This window comes from Gopherus evgoodei, chromosome 7 (genome assembly GCF_007399415.2).
Source record: "Gopherus evgoodei ecotype Sinaloan lineage chromosome 7, rGopEvg1_v1.p, whole genome shotgun sequence".
Lineage (NCBI taxonomy): Eukaryota > Metazoa > Chordata > Testudines > Testudinidae > Gopherus > Gopherus evgoodei.
In genome coordinates, this window is record NC_044328.1 from 69,146,126 (window position 1) to 69,164,023 (window position 17,898).

Below are 17,898 nucleotides of genomic sequence, written 5' to 3' on the forward strand. Positions count from 1 at the left end.
AGCAAAACTTTCTGTGCCATGTTGCTCAACTTCATTTACATGAGATGTTATGCATGAGGTACAAAGGGGCAAATGGTTCCTTTGCTGTTCCCAAAAGGTAGAGACAGATCTGGTTAGTGTCAATTCCAGATCCAGAATTTAAGCCTTATACTTGCAAAATTTGGGAGTGCCTGGCCCAGCGGGATTGGATCAGACCCAGCTGTTCTTCTGTATTATTATTATTTATTTGTATTATGGTAGCATTGAGTCTCCAGCTCCATTATGCTGGGCACTGTACATGCACATAAAGATTCTTTCAATTGTTTCTGGACTCAACTGGTAGTTGTCCTTCAGCTGGTGAGGAAGGGCTGGTATCAGGGAACAATAACACGATTAGGCTCCTGGGGTACAGCGATCTGGTGGCTTAGCTGGCCTAAGATTTGGGTTTACCGATATTGCATTTTAGTGCCTCTGTGAACTGAATTTTATGAGGCCAAGATGAGAATGAAGGGAATTCACTGTTGCTTCTGTTCAACCTCCTTGTGTGCCCTTTAAACCAGCAGTTCACAACCTTTTTCTTTCTGAGGCCCACCCCTAGCGTGCTGTGAAAACTCCACGGCCTGCCTATACCACAACTGTTTTTCTGCATATAAAAGCCAGGGCCAGCATTAGGCAGTAACAATCAGGGCAATTACCTGGGGCCCCATGCCAAGGGGCCCCACAAAGCTAAGTTTCTCAGGCTTTGGCATCAGCCCCAGGTGGCAGGAGTCCCGTACATCAAGGCTTCATCTTTCGCCCTGGGCCCCATCTAATGCCAGCCCTGCTTGGCAGACCTCCTGAAACCGGCTAGTAGGCCCTGGACTCCTGGTTGAGAACCACTGCTTTAAACCACTCGGTGGATCATACAAACAGTCAACTTCTGCCTTTTCTTCTAGAGGCTAGGAACTGACCCTAGATCTCCTGAGCCCCGCTCCAGTGCCTTAACCACAAGCCCATCCTTCCTTCCGTCCTGCTCTAACGAATAGTGCATGAGGGGGGTACAGAAGGACAAAGAAGAGAAGCAGCTGAAGGTATTGCACATTCAGGGAACTACAAACAAATGGCTTCTTTGATGCTTACAAGAGTGGAAATGACACTCCCGTAATTGAGATTGAATCTCTGTATGTGTACTTCAACAGTCCTTAAGCTTCAATAATGGGGGTAGGGTGTGGGTCTCATTACAAGACCATCCCTGCATAACCCAGCTGGCCAGGAAAAGCACCTTCCAATGGGGTGTTTGATTAGGGAAAGCAGTGCATGCTTAGCAAGGTTATCAGATTTAAGGCCAAGGACTGAAAAGGGGGACTGTATCTTAGACCTAGAAAGAACAGAATAGTCCATCTTTCCCGCCCTCTTCTGGTGATTGGAGGGTGGCTAGTTCCAGCAGGGACGCTGACAAAGGCCTGGAATAAAGGAATAAGTCAGATGTGTTGATTCAGGCTGTTTAGACAGCTAATTGTGTAGCTTGTCCACTTTCTCACTTGCAGGAACTCCGCCCAGGACCACACCACCACCAAGCTCAGATTTCTCATGCAAAACCAAGCACTCCCTGCACACTGCCTTATAGAACTGGTGGGGTGGATTTCTCAGCCCATTTGGGAAGCTTGGCTGCCAGTGATAAGTACCTGCTGGAGCTCTGCACTCCTCAAAGACTCCAGACCAGAGCACGCTTGAGCTGCAGCTGCACGTCTCCTCCTGTAACAGCTGAAGAGGATCCAGTTGACATGGCGGCATCCCAGGCCTGGTGCTGCCTTGCATTGCTGCTCCTGCTGCTCTGTGACCCCACTCGCTTGTCCAGGGTGCCTATGCGAATGCAGAGGAAAGGGATTGTCGCCGAAGCCATGAGGAGACTGCAGGAGGTCTTTGACATTGAGGCCTTACCCCATGATGTCCTGCCTCACAGGAAGCCACCTCAGTTTATGGTAGATCTTTTCAATAAGGTGGCAGATTCCAATGGGATCACGAAGGCCCCAGGGCTGCTGGAGGGCAATGTGGTGCGGAGCCTTGAAGACCGAGGTAAACCACAGAGAAGGAGATGGGGGAGAGGCTGGGTTAGGAGAAGTGGGACAAGACAAAGCTAGGGAAGCAAATTCACCCCTGGTGTAACTCCACTGAAACTAATGGGTTTGTGGAGAGAGCAGGGCTATATATTGGGGTGGAGGGGAATGCTGGTGTGTACATGGGTAGGAATGTGGAAGGGTGTTGGGTGATGTAAGGTGTTTTGAGTCTATGTGACCCCTGTAGATTAAACTTTTATATGGAAGCCTTTGATACAAACTCATTGTTACTTAGTGAATGCTGGGGGAGGAGGGGCATTCTGAATTCAAAATAAACACAGGTCTGTTGTTTGTTTGTTTGTTTGTTTGTTTGTTTGTTTGTTTGTTTAATTCTTTTAAAATATCCTGTGCACAGAAAATTCAATTTGCTCCATTTTGTTAGCTGCCTGGCTCTTGCATGGTTATATGCTTTTGGTTTGCTGTGAAGATCTATTTTTAATTCTATTTTCACTTCATTGTCTTAAGTCTATCACTATTTTAACACACACATTTGAATAGTTCTTCCTGTTATTGCAGGTGACATATTGCCATTTCCTGGAAAATCAGAGTATTCTTTGTGTCTTGCATGTTGGACTGGTTATTAATAGTCCTTGGTTTTTTTCCAGATTATTTTGATCAGTTTTATTTCTACTTCAACATCTCTTCGGTTGGGAGGAATGAACAAATGCTAAAAGCTGAGCTCAGAGTTTTCAAGCTAAATAAAAACCATGTGCCTCAAAAATCTTTTTGGCAACATTTTCTCAAAGTAAGTGGGTGATTATATTATTAACAACAATAACAAATGACTAATTAATCAACAAGTAGTGTCTTTAAGCTAACAAAGTTAAAAAAATCAAGCATGAAAGAAATGAGACTGAAACCAACTACCCCATGAAACTATCCTGTATTTTATGTGATTACTGCCAGCAATTTAGAAGTTTGACTTCAACAAGCAAAGAAATACAACCAGGTTTTTGGTTTTGTTGCTATGCTATTTCTTTTTTCCCCTGAGCTTTTTTCAACGAAACATCCATGCTGCCAAACAATCTACTGGTCTATCTGTGCAAAAGCAAACAAGACAGTTTGGTGATCCCTGAAGGTGAGCTCAAACCACAGCCAAGCTGTCGCAGATTTTGAGATATTTGCAATCCAGATCCAAATTCTGCAGTGCCAGTCCATCTCTAGGGAATCAGGTGGCCTGCAAACCTAATGGGGCAATAGGAAACTTGGGACAATATCAAGTAGTCAAAAGAGAAAAAAAAAATAGATGGCCAGGTGACTTTTCCATTTGCAGATATTTCTTTTTGTGTGGCTCTTAGTACATGAGATAATATTCAAGTGCTGAGAGACTATTCACTGTTTTTTTTGTTATGTATATTTTCCTTATGATTACCAGATATACAGGTTCTTATTTATTACTTACCCCTAAAAAAATACTGAGGATTAGGTGTATATATCTATCTAGGGTTAGAATCTAGATAGACCTCTCTGTAGGTATTTAGTAGATTTACATTTCTTCTTGCCCTTATGTGAAGCTGACTAGAAGCAACTTTTTAGTCTCAGTCCAGGTCAACAGACTGGGTGAATCCATCCTGGAAGTGGAGAAAATGTGTTTCTTTGATGCTGACCTCATTGCTGGAAACAATCAATTGTTCCCCATTTAATTTTGTTTTGTTATATTACCATATTCAAGGTGGATGTGTATGAGCTTTTGGACAGGAGAAGGAAGCCGCAGAGAAGAAATCTCATTTCATCCAGACTACTGTCTTTGTATACCGAAGGCTGGGAGGTGTTCAATGTCACGCAGACAGTAAGCGGAGAATTCTTAATTCCATTGTTTTTTATGCTAAAGATATTGTAACAAATTCATGGCCATGGGCTAGGAATTTCATGCTGGATACCAAAACTTCAAGGCACTAGCAGAGACAGAACCTTAAATTCTCTAGCTCCAGAGCCACAAGTCTGATAACCTGAGCTTATTAACTGGTAGCAGCATATGGCCTGCAACAGCCAAATGACCTTAACTCTGCTCATAGTAACAGCATACAATAACTACATAATTATGGTTAAAGCATTTTAATGTTTGTGGTCTCAGAGTAGATGGCATTGATTTCTTGGAGAAACTGGTTTTTCATTTTCTTTTTACACTCATGGCATCACTATAGGGCAGAGTTAAGGTTATTTGGGTGCTTTAGCTTTGTATTTTCCATACCTTAATATCTCTGGATCCTTACAAATGTAACCTTAACTCTAAGTCTCTTTAGTTTGTAATACATGTTTTGGAGATGCCCTTACATTATTGATAAGTACTGTCAACATTATCTCCAGCTGAATCTGTTTTTTTGGTGTGGCGAATTTCACTTAAAAAAACAAAATCAACCATCTGATATCAGTAATGAGTTGAAAATCTGTACTATCAGCCTTATCTAATTATTTTATTCTGTGTTTAAGATCAGATTCACAAGCATGCTGTGGATGACTGGTTGAATTACCTCTGATGTTACAATGGCCTCAGCCAAGAGTGACTTAGCCTTACCTGTTAGTCCACAATCATAATAGCCAGATTCAGCTATTGTTAATAACTTAGCTTGATTGCTAATTTCTTCAGGATGTAGCCAGTGTGAGAGATTTAAATGAGTTTTAACAATATGGAAAGTCTGGAGTCTGTATTATTCCATTATTAAGATTATTTGGGAAAAGAGAAGTCTGAAAAAAGGTTCTACATTCCTGACAAGGAACAATTTTAAAATTAATTTTAACTCATAGATTAATCAATCAATGTACTAGTAAATTCTCAAAAAAATAATTCTGTATTTAAAGGTAAGGGCTGTGGTTTTGGGGAAGTTACACTGTATGCTTCATACAACACAAAGATGGTGAGTCCCTGGTTTAAGTACAAAACTCAATTTAACCTTAACTAGGCAGTTACAACTATTGTCTTCATAATAATATACATATATCCTGACAATCCTGTAGCCTATTCCTTCTTCCCCGATATAAATATTACTTAGTCCTAATGAGACAGACTTATTCAAATGATCTTTTCCACTTTTCTTTTTTGTTCTGAGGTTTCCAAATGGGTTAGAAACAGCAGCACTAACCATGGCTTTTTGATCACTACAACTCATCTATCTAAAACCAAACTGGAATCCAACTTTGTCAAGTTTGCCAAGAGCCGGCACAATATGCGAGACAGTAGGAATGCTTTCTTGGTCCTCTTCACCAATAATGACAGACAGAAATCTTCCAGCTTCCTGCCCTCTTCCACTGGTAAGACAATGCAACAGTAACTCTTTGAACGGAAGTTCCTTTTAATTAGTTCTGTTACTTCCTCATGCATTTTCTGCAGAAAATTTCATTAGTCACATGCAGTTTCTGACACTGAAACTGATTTGAGTTTGCCACTGTCAAAAGCCTGCTTTGATATAATCATTTTATTATTTACTTCCTGAAGTGAGTCACCAGACATTTTAGGCCAGGTCTATACTAGGAGCACTTTGCTGGTATAGTTATACTAGTATTGTAGACAGGCAAAGTACTCCTGCTTGGAGGCAGTTTAGACGAGCAAAACTGAAGCTTATTTGAGCCTCACCGTGAGCAAAACAAGTTATACTGACAAAAGCACAGTTTTGCCTGGTATAACTGCATCTACACTAGGTGCTTTTACCAGCACAGCTATGTCAGTCCTAAAATACAACTCAGCACATCCCTGACCAACACAGCTATGCTATGCCAGCAAAAGTTTGTAATCTTCAGTCTACAGACCCAGTCTAACTGTCTTCTCTTCATGCCCACCATTCTGGTCAAAGGTATAGAACCAGTGACTCCCAGCCTATGAGCATGCAATGTCAACTCCACCAATATGTGGAGTTCAGCACCTCATGGGATGCAAGGTAGTCCTGGTGAAAAGGACACAAAATGATAGGGAGGGTAGCAAGCAGAAGCGGGGAAAGGAGATACACTGGCGGAAGGGAGAGAAGAGGGCCAGAAGGGAAGACAGGCTGGAAATGTCACTCAGATTGTGTGTGTGTGCATGCATGCATGTGTCCACCATGCAACGTTTTAGTAAGTTAAAGAAAAAAGTTGGAATTTATACTACAAAGGTTTCCTATTTATCAAATTTATCTCCCACAAAAAATGTGATAGCTATGAAGCTAAAGTTGCAGGCTCATATGGGGTTTCAGTGCATATTACCTTTCTAGCAGGTAAACAACAAACAGAATAACACAAACAAAAATGAGAACCCAGGAATGCAGAGGTAAGGTTGCACTGCTCAAACGAGGCACTCAAGCCACCTTAACTCTGCCCCTGTAGAGATATGTTCATACCATCTTTCCTTCTTTCTCTGTAGACTATCGAAAGCATGCTTGAGAGAATGTTGGTTTTTATCTTTTGTTTCCCACAATCATGTCTTTAATACTAAGTGTGATGATTTGTCACTTTTATATATCTAACATCCTGACAGGGCCATAAGCAGTTAGAAAATGGAGTTATGCAGTATCTGTATTCTCTACTTGACAAACCTCCTAGGGTACCTCAGAGGGGAATGCTATTGCTGCAAGCTACAAATCATCTCAGGAGGTCCACAGAGAGGAGGGACTCAGTGAGCACTAAGCTTGGGGAACAGAAGATCAGGAAGGCAACCCCTTCACTCCTGTGGACCTTCTGAGGTCTGCAAAAGCCCTCAGAGAGACTAAGGAGGCTTCTTGGCCCTTCACTCAGGAGGCTGGGTAACCCTCTTTTGTTCAGTGCCAAGGTTTCCTTAGGGGCTGAGTTACAATTTTAGGTCTATCTGTGCAAGGAAAAGGAGTAGAAAACTTTTAGTTATTTCATTTAGGTAAGAAAGTGACCTGCCAAGGAAAAATATATTGTGTTTATATCTACTTTTGCTTCTTTATGACTCCTAATAAAAGCCTAAAAGGGGGAAGGGTTCTGCTTCTTCTTTATTTATATTAGACTTGCAGGTCCTGTCTAGGCTGGAAGATTCTACATGACTGGAGAGCTTATGCAAATGATGATATCACAAAATGAAAGTTCAGCTGTCCAAAAGGGAAGGGGATTTTAGTTGGGCAGTTTAAAACTTTTTTTGCTTTTGCTTTTGGTTTGTATTCTAAAACGTTGATTTAACTGCAATGACTAACTGACACTTTGAATAACAGAATTCTTTGTTGACTGTTCAATACCTCACCTCTTAAATTATGACAAACATCCCTTACACCTCCCACTGATCCTCTACCAGAGCTAAGAGAGATTAGTCTTTACAGTCCTGATACATCCAAATAAAGAAAACTTAAAAATAAACTTTCCAGCCTTATTTGTACATCAGAAAGGACCCAAACAAGACAACATTGTGCTGGATCATGAGAACCAGACAGTAAAACTGACTAGAAAAAAAAGTAAAACAGACCCTGCCTAGTGTCAAGTTTACAGTGAAATTCTGGCTCCCTGTCCAGTAAAAGGACTTTGTTGTGGCTTGGAGACAGACTCCTGCTTCTCAGTGTAGGAAACCTTTGCCCCATCTACAATTTGTGGTCAATAAATCTAGGCTGTCCATGTTTCTCTAGTTCTCTGTTTCCCCTCTGCCTTCTTATACAGAGACATATCCAGACTTTGCTTTATAGTGCAGGGAGCTGTGCAGTCTCCAACAGTTTCATGATTTCCTGAGCCTTTGCATTTGTTTTTTTACTGCTTTGGGGGTTTTGCATGCCAAGTTGAAGCTAGACATATTCAGATTGGAAATAAGACGTACATTTTGAACATAGGATCAGGATGAGGATAATGAATCATTGGAACAATGTATCAAGGGTCGTAGTGGATTCTCCATTACTGGCAATTTTTAAATCAACATTGGATTTTTAATTTTTTGAAAGCTAGGCTGTAGTTCAAAAGGGATCCTTCTGGAGGAGTTCTCTAGCCTGTGTTACACAGGAGATCAGACTAGATGATCACAATATACCCTTCTGGCCTTGGAATCTATGACTCTATGAAGAAGACTTCAGGATTTGGTCCTGAGGGAAGTGAACCCTAATGTATAAGTATTTAAGATTTATAATACTGTCATTGTCTAAGGCTATGTCTACACTCTGAGTTGGGAATGTGATTCTCCTGCCTGTGTATACATACTCACACTAACTATCTTTGAGTAGCAGTGTAGCCACGGAAGCACGGGTAGTGCAGTGGAGACATGACTACACCATGGGTAGCATGCACATGGCGAAGCCGTGCCTCTACTGCAACTGCCTGTGCTATTGCGGCTGCACGGCTGTTTGTATTTGTGTTAGTTCAATGAAAGCTAGCCTGTAGGTATATGAACAGGAGCAACCACAACCCTTACTCATAGTAGAGATGAAGCATAAGTGTCATGGTCGTTACCCAGTTTTGTTTAAATCTATGTGTTACATGGGGACTATCTTATTTGAGAGCAATAAACTCCTCCCAACGTATAGACAGAAATACAGTGTTCTTCATGGCAAAGGTTTACTTACCCCGTCATGTCCTCTTGCTTTCAGAATTCCAGCCATCCTTGCCTGAATATGATACTTCATCACATCTACCTCACCAAAACGAGGTCTTTGCAAACATCAGGGTGAACAAAAGCAGAAGAATTCGGGATACCTCCTCCTTCTCCCCCAAAGACCAAATTGTGCCATGCCAGCTCAATGATCTCTTTGTCGACTTCCATGAAATTGGTTGGGCAGGGTGGATCATTTTCCCACGTGGCTACAAGGCTTATTATTGCAAAGGGGCCTGCCTGTTTCCCTTAGGGGAAAGTCTAAGAGCGACTAACCATGCTACCGTCCAGTCCATAGTGCATACGCTGAAACTGTCCAAAGACGTCAGTACGCCGTGCTGTGTCCCAGACAAACTGAGCTCCATCAGTATTATGTACTTTGACGACAATGAGAATGTCGTCCTTAAGAATTATAAAGACATGGTGGCCACAAGCTGTGGTTGTCACTAACAGGAACCCTTTCTGCCTGCAACTGACTTGCATCTGGCCTTGGTGCACCCGTTCTCCACAGCCCCAGTGGTGCTGGAACAACTTTTATAGTGAGGGTGCTGAAGGCGGATACCATGTATTTGGGTTGTTGTTTCTACGTCAAGCCGGGGGGGCACCAGCACTCCTAGTTCCAGCACCTATGCACAGCTCTTGTGACATTCAGATTAACAACATGTCAGGTAAGGGGGGAGCCAACCAGTCAGCTTTGAAATGGCTTCACATCCAGGCTCCACCCATGGAACTGCAGCAGAGAGGAGAATGCTACCAAACTCTACAGACTTGCTGGCTTTTCAAAGGGTCCCATGCCGCCTGGCCTGTGGTGACAATGTGGGGGTTGCTTCTGTATATACAAACCAGTGGGACAGAGCAGAACTTGGCTTAAGTCGAGCTATAACATAAAATCCTGAGCATTTTAGGCAGAACCATTTTTAGAAAACACCTCTGTTTGGTTAGAGTCTAGTTGTTGGAGTAGGGAGCCAGGATACCTGGCTTCTATCCCAGCTCTGGGAGCCAGGACTCCTGGGTTCTATCCCTGGCTGTGGGAGGGGAGTGGGGTCTCATAGTTAGAACAGGGGAGGGGGGAAGTCTGGATTTCTGGGTTCTATTCCATGCTTGGGGAGGGAGGGATCCTCTGCAGCTGGGTCCCAGGCCAGGCTTGCTCCCAGTCTGCATAGCCGTCTAGTGTCTATTTTCAAAGGAGCTGAGTCTCTGTAGACTGCTCCTCTATGGTTAGTGTCCTTCATAGCCACTACGAGACTGAACTATAGAGACCCCGAAAAGTCCTCCAAGACAGTAAGAGCACATTCCTCCCCCAGCCCAGGAGATCTGGTGGGAGCTGGGGACTACGCTTTAGGCAGGGGCTCTATGGCCAAGCATGTCTGTGGGCGGATTCAGAGAGGGAGCTGGGACCTGGAGGGAGTGGGGGGGAAGAGGAAGAGTAGGAGCTGGAGCAAGTGAACCTGGAATAGAGGTGGGGAGAGATATATCTTATGCAAATGACCTAATACATATTTATCAAATATGCAAATATGGCATTGCTCTATTTGCATGGGCTCCAGATTTGCAGGCCTACAGCCCTAAGGGTCAGATCCCACCCCAGTACCAAGGGGGCCCCAAAAGTGCTGGGCACATAGTGGCAGAGCTGTTCCTCAGCCTTGATCTAACACTTGCCTGGCACACCAGTTCCTGCATGGCCAGTTGCCCAGCATGGCCCATTACACTCCCCTGAGACCTACCCTTTCTAAAGTGAGCCGGGAGACCATGCTGCCCAGGCTGCAGGAACAGCCCCTTCTGCTGTGTACACGGGAAATGCCTGCCATGTGTTGATGCCTTTTTCCACGTTGTCACATGCTCTGGACCTATATTGATAAAGGTTAAAAAGGCAGGATAGACATTAGAAATAGCAAAACACAATGCTAAGCAAATATTGTAATTTCTTCAAGTTCAACAGTAACTTTCTGGAGACATGTGTGCTGCAGGAAGCTGGAGAAAATATTTATACTGTAGGGAACTATCTTTGTCTGTAAATAGCAACTTCTGTAATTAGCAAATTGCCAAATTGTTTTTACTGTATTAAACAAATGTGTGGAATATTTTTAATTAATCTGTAACAGTTATTTAATTTTCCAATAAAATTACGAAATACGTCTTCAATGTATGTTATTGCAATGTTATTACATTGGTCAGTTTCCCTTCTAAGGTCTGGTCCAATGCTCACTGAAAACAATGGACACATTCCCATTGCCTTCAGTGGGTGCTAAATCAAGCCCTAAACTCCCATGGCAAAATTGAAAAAACAAAACAAAACATCTATCCTTATGTACTAGATCCTGTAATCGTTATTCAAATAAAACTCGCACTAAAGCTTTCTAGGATTTTTGCCTGAGTACCATCAGCAAGCTCAGATCCACTGGGATTAGCCCCATTCACTTTTTGTGCCAATGCCTAAGTAAGTGAAGTACCAAGCTACACTTTTTGAAAGACTGTTTCAGTTTGTTGGCATATAAAGTTCTTAAGGGCAAAAAAGCCCAGTTATGGTTCTGTATTATACACTCCCAGGAATACAGAGAGTTGTATGAAGCTATTGCAATTATATTAACAGATCCAAATTATAAAGATTAATGCTTTGTAGAGGCATAGAGTTAAAAGGGACAGCAAGGGTCATCTAGTCTAACTCCCAAATGTGGCTCAAACTCAAACCCATTGAATAACTTATTCTGTCATAAATCTAGAAGGCCAATGTGCTACCCATTAAACCATAGAGCCTGTCAATAAAGTGTATAAACTTCAGAGCATAAACTGACCCCACCTTGCGTCAGGATGGCATCTGCTTTCATGGTACAGTGCCTCATGATCAGATGGCCAATTCAGCCCTGGTGTAATTCCACTGAGGACAGTAAAGGCCAGATTTCCAAGGGTGAGCTGCCTAACTCGTTGAAAATCAATGGAAGTTAGACACTTCAGATTTTTTGAAAATACCACCTCTGGTAATCTGGCCCTATGTGTAGTTACACCAGGAGTGAATTTGACTTTGAGTGTTTTGTACCTTCCTCTGAACCATCTTGCCCAGGCCACTCTCAAAGGCCAAAAACTACCATCCCTGGAAAACTATTAAAGTGACCCTGTTTGGCCCCAGAGGTAGCTGCATTTCAGTATTGGGTGAAATGATTCCTGACACCTTTACCGCAAAAGACATCTGCATTTTGGAGAGGGCCGAGTGGGGAGAGAAGCAGAAGCCCTTGACAGGGGAAGGAGAGATGTCCCAGCAAGGAGATCCCAGTTCACCTCTTCTCTCAGAAAGGTCTTTCCCCTTGCTGATTCCCCCACCCTCCCAGGGTGAGAGGGGAAGAACTGGCTTCTCTGCCACTTGTTCTCCTTCTCTTTTGAAGGCAACAAAATGGTCCAATGAACTTTATTCCCTGTCATGGCACCCTACAGTGGTGGGGGAGGGGAGAGACAATGACTGAAATCAGGAGGGATAAGAAGGGAGAATGGGAGTTTCTGGAGATGGGACTAGGAATGGGAGTGGAATTGGGAGGGAGTGGAGGTTGGACACCACTGACAAAGAGGATAACTGCCTACTACTGTATCCAGCTAAGGGAGTTACTCCTTTAGTAAGTGAAGTCTGTGGTTTGGTGCTGGAGGTCTCATTTTCAAACCCTTGCTGCTGACTCATAGACGTTCGTGTGGCTGGTTGTGGGCCTGCTTGAGGATCCAAACTCCTTTCAGATACTGTCCATTTCTTCTCCTGCCAATGTTCTCTTCCCCTTTCTGTGTCCCAGCACCACAAGATGGTCCAACGCTGCATCATCACATAAAGTTAAGACCCATGACAATAGCCTCCAGGATGGGTAAGCTCCCTATCCTACACTGATCTACCGTAACTACTAATATATATATTCCCACACACAAACCGCTGTTAACTTAAAGTTGCTCAAGTGTTTTTTTCTCTTTTAGCTTTTATAGCACTGCCTGTCACCATAGTATCTGGGTGCCTTCCATGTAGAGACAATAGCAACAGTGAAAGCCTTCCTGGAGTCTCCAGCTCTTCTCCGTTTTTGAGTAAAAATTTGGTTTGGGGTAGGGTTTTTCTTTTTAAGTTAGATTTCATTGCTGTAGAACCTCTATTTTATGAACTAATAGCAGATTGAGGAGTTCATAAAATCAAAAAGTTCATAAAATTTAGCATCTCAAAACTACAGGAAGCCTGATGCATAGGTTGCTGTCTGGTTCACTGCATCTTTCTTCTTGTCCTTCAAACCACTGCAAAGAGCTTTCCAATGTACCAAAGGCATCAGAATGTGAAGGGATGTTGACTTGTTCTTTGTCACCACTACCTGCCTGATGTGTTTGGGTTTTTTCCTGATGGAAAAAAATGATTCTTAAAACTGGCTGTTTGTAAGACTGGTGTTTGTAAAACTGAGGTTCCACTGTAATATCCTCTTCTCTTTTTTATTGGTAGGGATGATTGGGCTGTGTCAGTGTTGTGAGTGTCATTCTTATGGGAGAAAGGCTGTTTGTAATGAGAAAATTCTTCCAACTCTAAGGTTCGCACTAAAAACCTGGGAAACCATGAGTTAAGACAATATCTGCACCCAGCACAATACAGATCTCCATGCATTCGCCCAATGCCACCAAGAGATGTAGCCACACAAACACACTGAATATGGCCCACTAACACAGGCACTTTCAATTAAATAGTATCCCTCAATGCATACATCAAAGAGTCATTTGGTTCCTCTGGGATATCTTTATGGGGCCCCTGTTGATTCAGATGACAGAAAGAAGAAAGTTTTCTATCAAAGAGCAGATATAATTAATAAGCACGGTAAGTGATGGCATAGTTGAATACTAGATAATACAGTTCTGTGCCACAACAGGTGAAATATGCACAGCAAGTTACCGCCACTCAGTTCTTTAAATTATTTTTTTTCTGCACCACTCAACATAGCTTCATTATGGCTCATTAAACACTGATAATTAAAATAAAATATATTGGAATTGTTTATCCTGGACTTTGTAAGGAAATGAGGTTCATACTAATGCTGAAGGAAAAAATGAAAACTGCTCCAGGACTTGTAATTAGAATAACAATTACACATAAGGCGGCTTTTATTTTTTTAGTATCAAGGTGCATTTCTTGTTGTTAAATAATTGTACTAAGTATCAGAGGGGTAGCCGTGTTAGTCTTGATCTGTAAAAGCAGCAAAGAGTCCTGTGGCACCTTATAGACTAACAGACATATTGGAGCATGAATTTTCGTGGGTGAATACCCACATGCATCTGACGTAGTGGGTATTCACCCACGAAAGCTCACGCTCCAATACGTCTGCTAGTCTATAAGGTGCCACAGGACTCTTTGCTGCTTGTACTAAGTAAGAATTCCAGAGTAAGAATTGCTGGACTTTGGAGCATTGGTTTAGTTTCAACATTTGAACCGGGCATGTGTTTATATGACATAATCAAAGAAGTAGGAGGAGATTTGAAGGGAATGTGGATCTCTACCAGAGTGGACAGTATGGAAAAGGGCTGTGACTCACTTGGAGTCTACCTATATCTATTATTATTAATAATTAGTATAACAGTAGCATCTAGAAGCCCCAACTCTTAATGGGGCTCCATTATTTTAGGCACTGTTTAAGCCAGGGGTTCTCAAACTGGGGGTCGGGACCCCTCAGGGGATCACAAGGTTATTACATGGGGGGTTCATGAGCTGTCAGCCTCCACCCCAATTCCACTTTGCCTCCAGCATTTATAATAGTGTTAAATATATAAAAAAGTGTTTTTAATTTATAAGGGAGGATCACACTCAGAGGCTTGCTATGTGAAAGGGGGCACCAGTACAAAAGTTTGAGAGCCACTGGTTTAAACCCACAGTAAGGAACAGTCCTTGCCCTGAAGAACTTAATGTTCTAAATAAACTCAGAGGGATTGAGGGTGCAATCCACAACGAGATGTAGGCATTGCGGTGCTCAGCATCACAGTGCCTAACTTTTAGGCACCTAGGAAATCCACAGAAGACCACTGCAATTCACAAAGCCTGAGTTAGATGGCTAGGATCCCTATATAATACATGGGAAGACATGGGCATTTAAGAATAGGGTCCACAAAAGCCACCACACTAGGCGGGGAGCCGTCTGAACTAGCCAATGGAGATGCTGACCAGAGGGGGATGTGCTATGTCCCATCCCCTCACAGAGGTGGGCGCTTAAATCCAGGGTGCAGAAAGGCACCGAGCTCTGCTTAGTGATCCATGAATGGAAATGCTGCCTGGAGTGAGGAGGCTTAGGTGCCTCAGCTGTTTTTGTGGGAATGAATAAGACCTTCTGCCTTGTCTATACAAAACAGCTAGCAGAGGCAGCAGTAGCGGTGGAGCTACCTATCTGAGCAGTTAGCCTACTTACCTAGGGTATAGGGGATCCAGAGCCAATTCCCCCATCTGCCTGCAGGGGACCAAATATTTGAACAGGGGTCTCATATCTCAGAAGAGTCCTCCAGCCATTGAGCTATACAATATTCTGATTTGAGCCTCTCTCTCTATTTCCTGTCGACATTGTTCCACTGTGGATAAATTATGAAAGACCATTATATAAATTATTGTAGTATATATGTTTGTCACACACACACACATACACACACATATATATATATATAAAAGCATATAAATTATAAAGCACCGGGGCTGCACTTCGCTGAGGATTGTGGGAGTACTTGGGAGTGAGGTTGAGTGTCGGTGTGCATCACTATTTACTCTGGGTTTTTTTTGGTTGTGTGTATTTAGTTTTATGGTTGTTGCAGGTTTAATTTCAGGATTTCTTTTGTTTTAGCAGGCTTTTGTCTGTCCACTGAGGGGAGGCAGAGCCCTCAGTTTGTTGTGGATTCTGAGGGTTTAACCCCATAGCCATGGGTTGAAAATTTTGTCTCCAGCCTCTTCCTCTGTGGAGGAGTATGATGTAACTGTGGGGAAGGTGAGTGGGTTTAAAAGGCGAGTGAGGTCTGCCTCCCCCATGAGCAAGGCTATGTTTGTTGCCTAGCTGAGCAGGTGGCTGTGGAGGAGATTATTGTGCGGGGTGTGTTTGTCCATGTAGTGGCCTTCACGAAACCTGCTATTAAAGTTGCTATCTCTAATGTTCCTCCTTTATTAGGAAGTGAGCAGCTGGCCAGAGACCTGGCAAGTTATGGTATGATCTGTAGCCCTGTTAGGCTGATTCCTTTGGGCTGTAAAGCTCCAGAGATTCAACATGCATCTCATAGGCAGGTTTGCATGATATTAAGCAATGCTTCCCAGGATTGAGAAGTTTACCTCAAGTATGGGATTGGAGAATGTGACTACACTGTGGCCACTGACACTGATGACATGGCCTTTTTTTGTTGTGGGAGTCTGATACTTTAGGTCTGTTAGTGCCCTAAGATGAGGCAGGCTGTCCTTGGGAATGGAGACCTTCTGCCTGGGAATGTGGGGGTTTCTGAGAGTAAAGCACAAGGCTGGGTGGCTGTGGCAGAGATGGGGTCCCAACCGGCTCCAGATGTCTGTGGGGATGTTTTTTGGTGGGGGGTTAGCACCTCCTTTACAACCTGGGGGAGATGGCATTATGGAGTCCGTGGCTCCTGACTCAGTGGCCTCTTGACCTGAACCTGACTGTGAAATGGAGGCTGGACCTGTTGCTATGGAATCTCTGACCTTGGCTGAGGATTCTGGCTTGCAGGCAAAGCCCTAAAGTGAAAAACAGCTACGGAAGGGTCTAGTTTCTGAGGGTGCTGTGAAGTGGGCTAGTTTGGTCAGTGCAGTTGCCTCCTTGAACGAGCCATTCCTGATTATACTAATGCTTCTGTTTTCTCGCCTGTTGTTCCTCCAGTGGATTGGGATGTTGACAAGCCCAGCAGTTTGCTTGCCTTTGGGTCTGCTGAATCTACTTTTAATAGCTTAGTCATAAGTCCTTGTAAGTGCTTGTGGTAAAGATTCATCATTTTCTAATGCTTGTTAAAGCATGGATGGTGACTGATTCCAGTCAGCCAGCCTGGCAAACTGCATGCACACCTCCAGTTGTGAAGAGGATGGGTGATCTCCAATAGAGAATTCATCACACAGCTATAGTCATGCATGTGTTTGTGCATTGTTTGGCTCCACAGGTATCCATGGCCTGTCCTTTTTGTGACATGGAGGAGACTGCTTTTCATATGTTTCTTACTTGTTCCAGTTTACAGACATTATTTCTTTTACCTCAGAGTATTTTTTGGTTATTGTCCCTTGATTTTTCCCCCTACTGCAGTTATTTTTACTGCTAAGTATAGGTTCATAAATAGAGGTGTGGTATGCCTTGCAAACTTTATTTTGGGTCAAGCAAACATGGCCATTTTAACAAAACAGACCATGTAAATGATCTGTTACTGGGCTTGCCGATGTTATTCAGTTTTTTAGATTAGAGTTTAGATATTTTACTCTCATAAGCAATTTGGATCAGATTATTTAGCAGTCGACTATTGCAAATGTACTTTGTATTGCGATGAGCAATTGTTTTATAATCTGTAATTTACTGTGTTTTTATACTGATACTATTAAGTGTTTTAAAAATCAGTCTGTCTCTCTCTCCATCTCCCTCCCCTCCAGTGACTATTTAAATATTTATCCACAGTGCCACAGGAGAGACTGAGGAAGCACCAGATCAGAATATCCCAAATCTGACTGATTACAGCACTCTCCTGAGAGATGGGAGAGCCCTGTTCAAATCCTTTCTTCCCCTCAGGTAGAGAGGGAAATTGAACCTGGGTCTCCCACATCCCAGGTGAGTGTTCTAACCACTGGGATAAAAGTTAGAAGGTGGGTGGCCTCCTCCTCCTTCTGGACTTTGAATGGGGGCCCATCTGGTAGGCATCCTGCCTGTTGTATCAGGCCCTGCAGACACTTAAGCAGACGAACACCTGTCTTCCCTGGCTTGTGAATCAGCCTGGGGCTTAGGCCTCCAGATGCCTAGAGGGAGGAAGCAGAACACTTGCCCAGCGGCAGGAATGGAGGCACCTAGGGAACTTTTACCCTGAAAACGCAAGCGACGACTAGTGAGCTTAGGCAAATACAGGGTTCAGTGGGAGTTTTGTGGGTGCCAGTGGAGCCAAAACTTGGATTTAGAATTGAGAGGGGAGGGGCAGTATCCTCCTAAAGGCCTGAGGCAGAGAGGCAGCTCCACAGAATAGGGGAGCAAGCAGTGACTTCTCAGAGACCTGAAGCAAGGGGACAGCCCCATAGGATGCAAGGAAGCAGTGACCTCACAGAAGCCTAAGGCAGGAGTAGCCATGAGGATCTGGGCAGGAGGAAGCTGACCTGTCAAGGGCCTGAGACAGGAGGCAGCC

General features: G+C 43.3%; 1 protein-coding gene across 1 annotated transcript; it reads left to right on the forward strand.

Moving 5' to 3' along the window:
- Positions 1-1,742: 1,742 nt before the first annotated feature.
- LOC115655207 (bone morphogenetic protein 2-like) lies at positions 1,743-9,015 on the forward strand. Its single transcript, XM_030570460.1, has 5 exons — positions 1,743-2,034; positions 2,681-2,820; positions 3,748-3,864; positions 5,123-5,324; positions 8,564-9,015. Exons 1-5 carry the CDS (start codon positions 1,743-1,745, stop codon positions 9,013-9,015), a joined length of 1,203 nt encoding a protein of 400 aa, XP_030426320.1.
- The last annotated feature ends 8,883 nt before the right edge of the window (positions 9,016-17,898 follow it).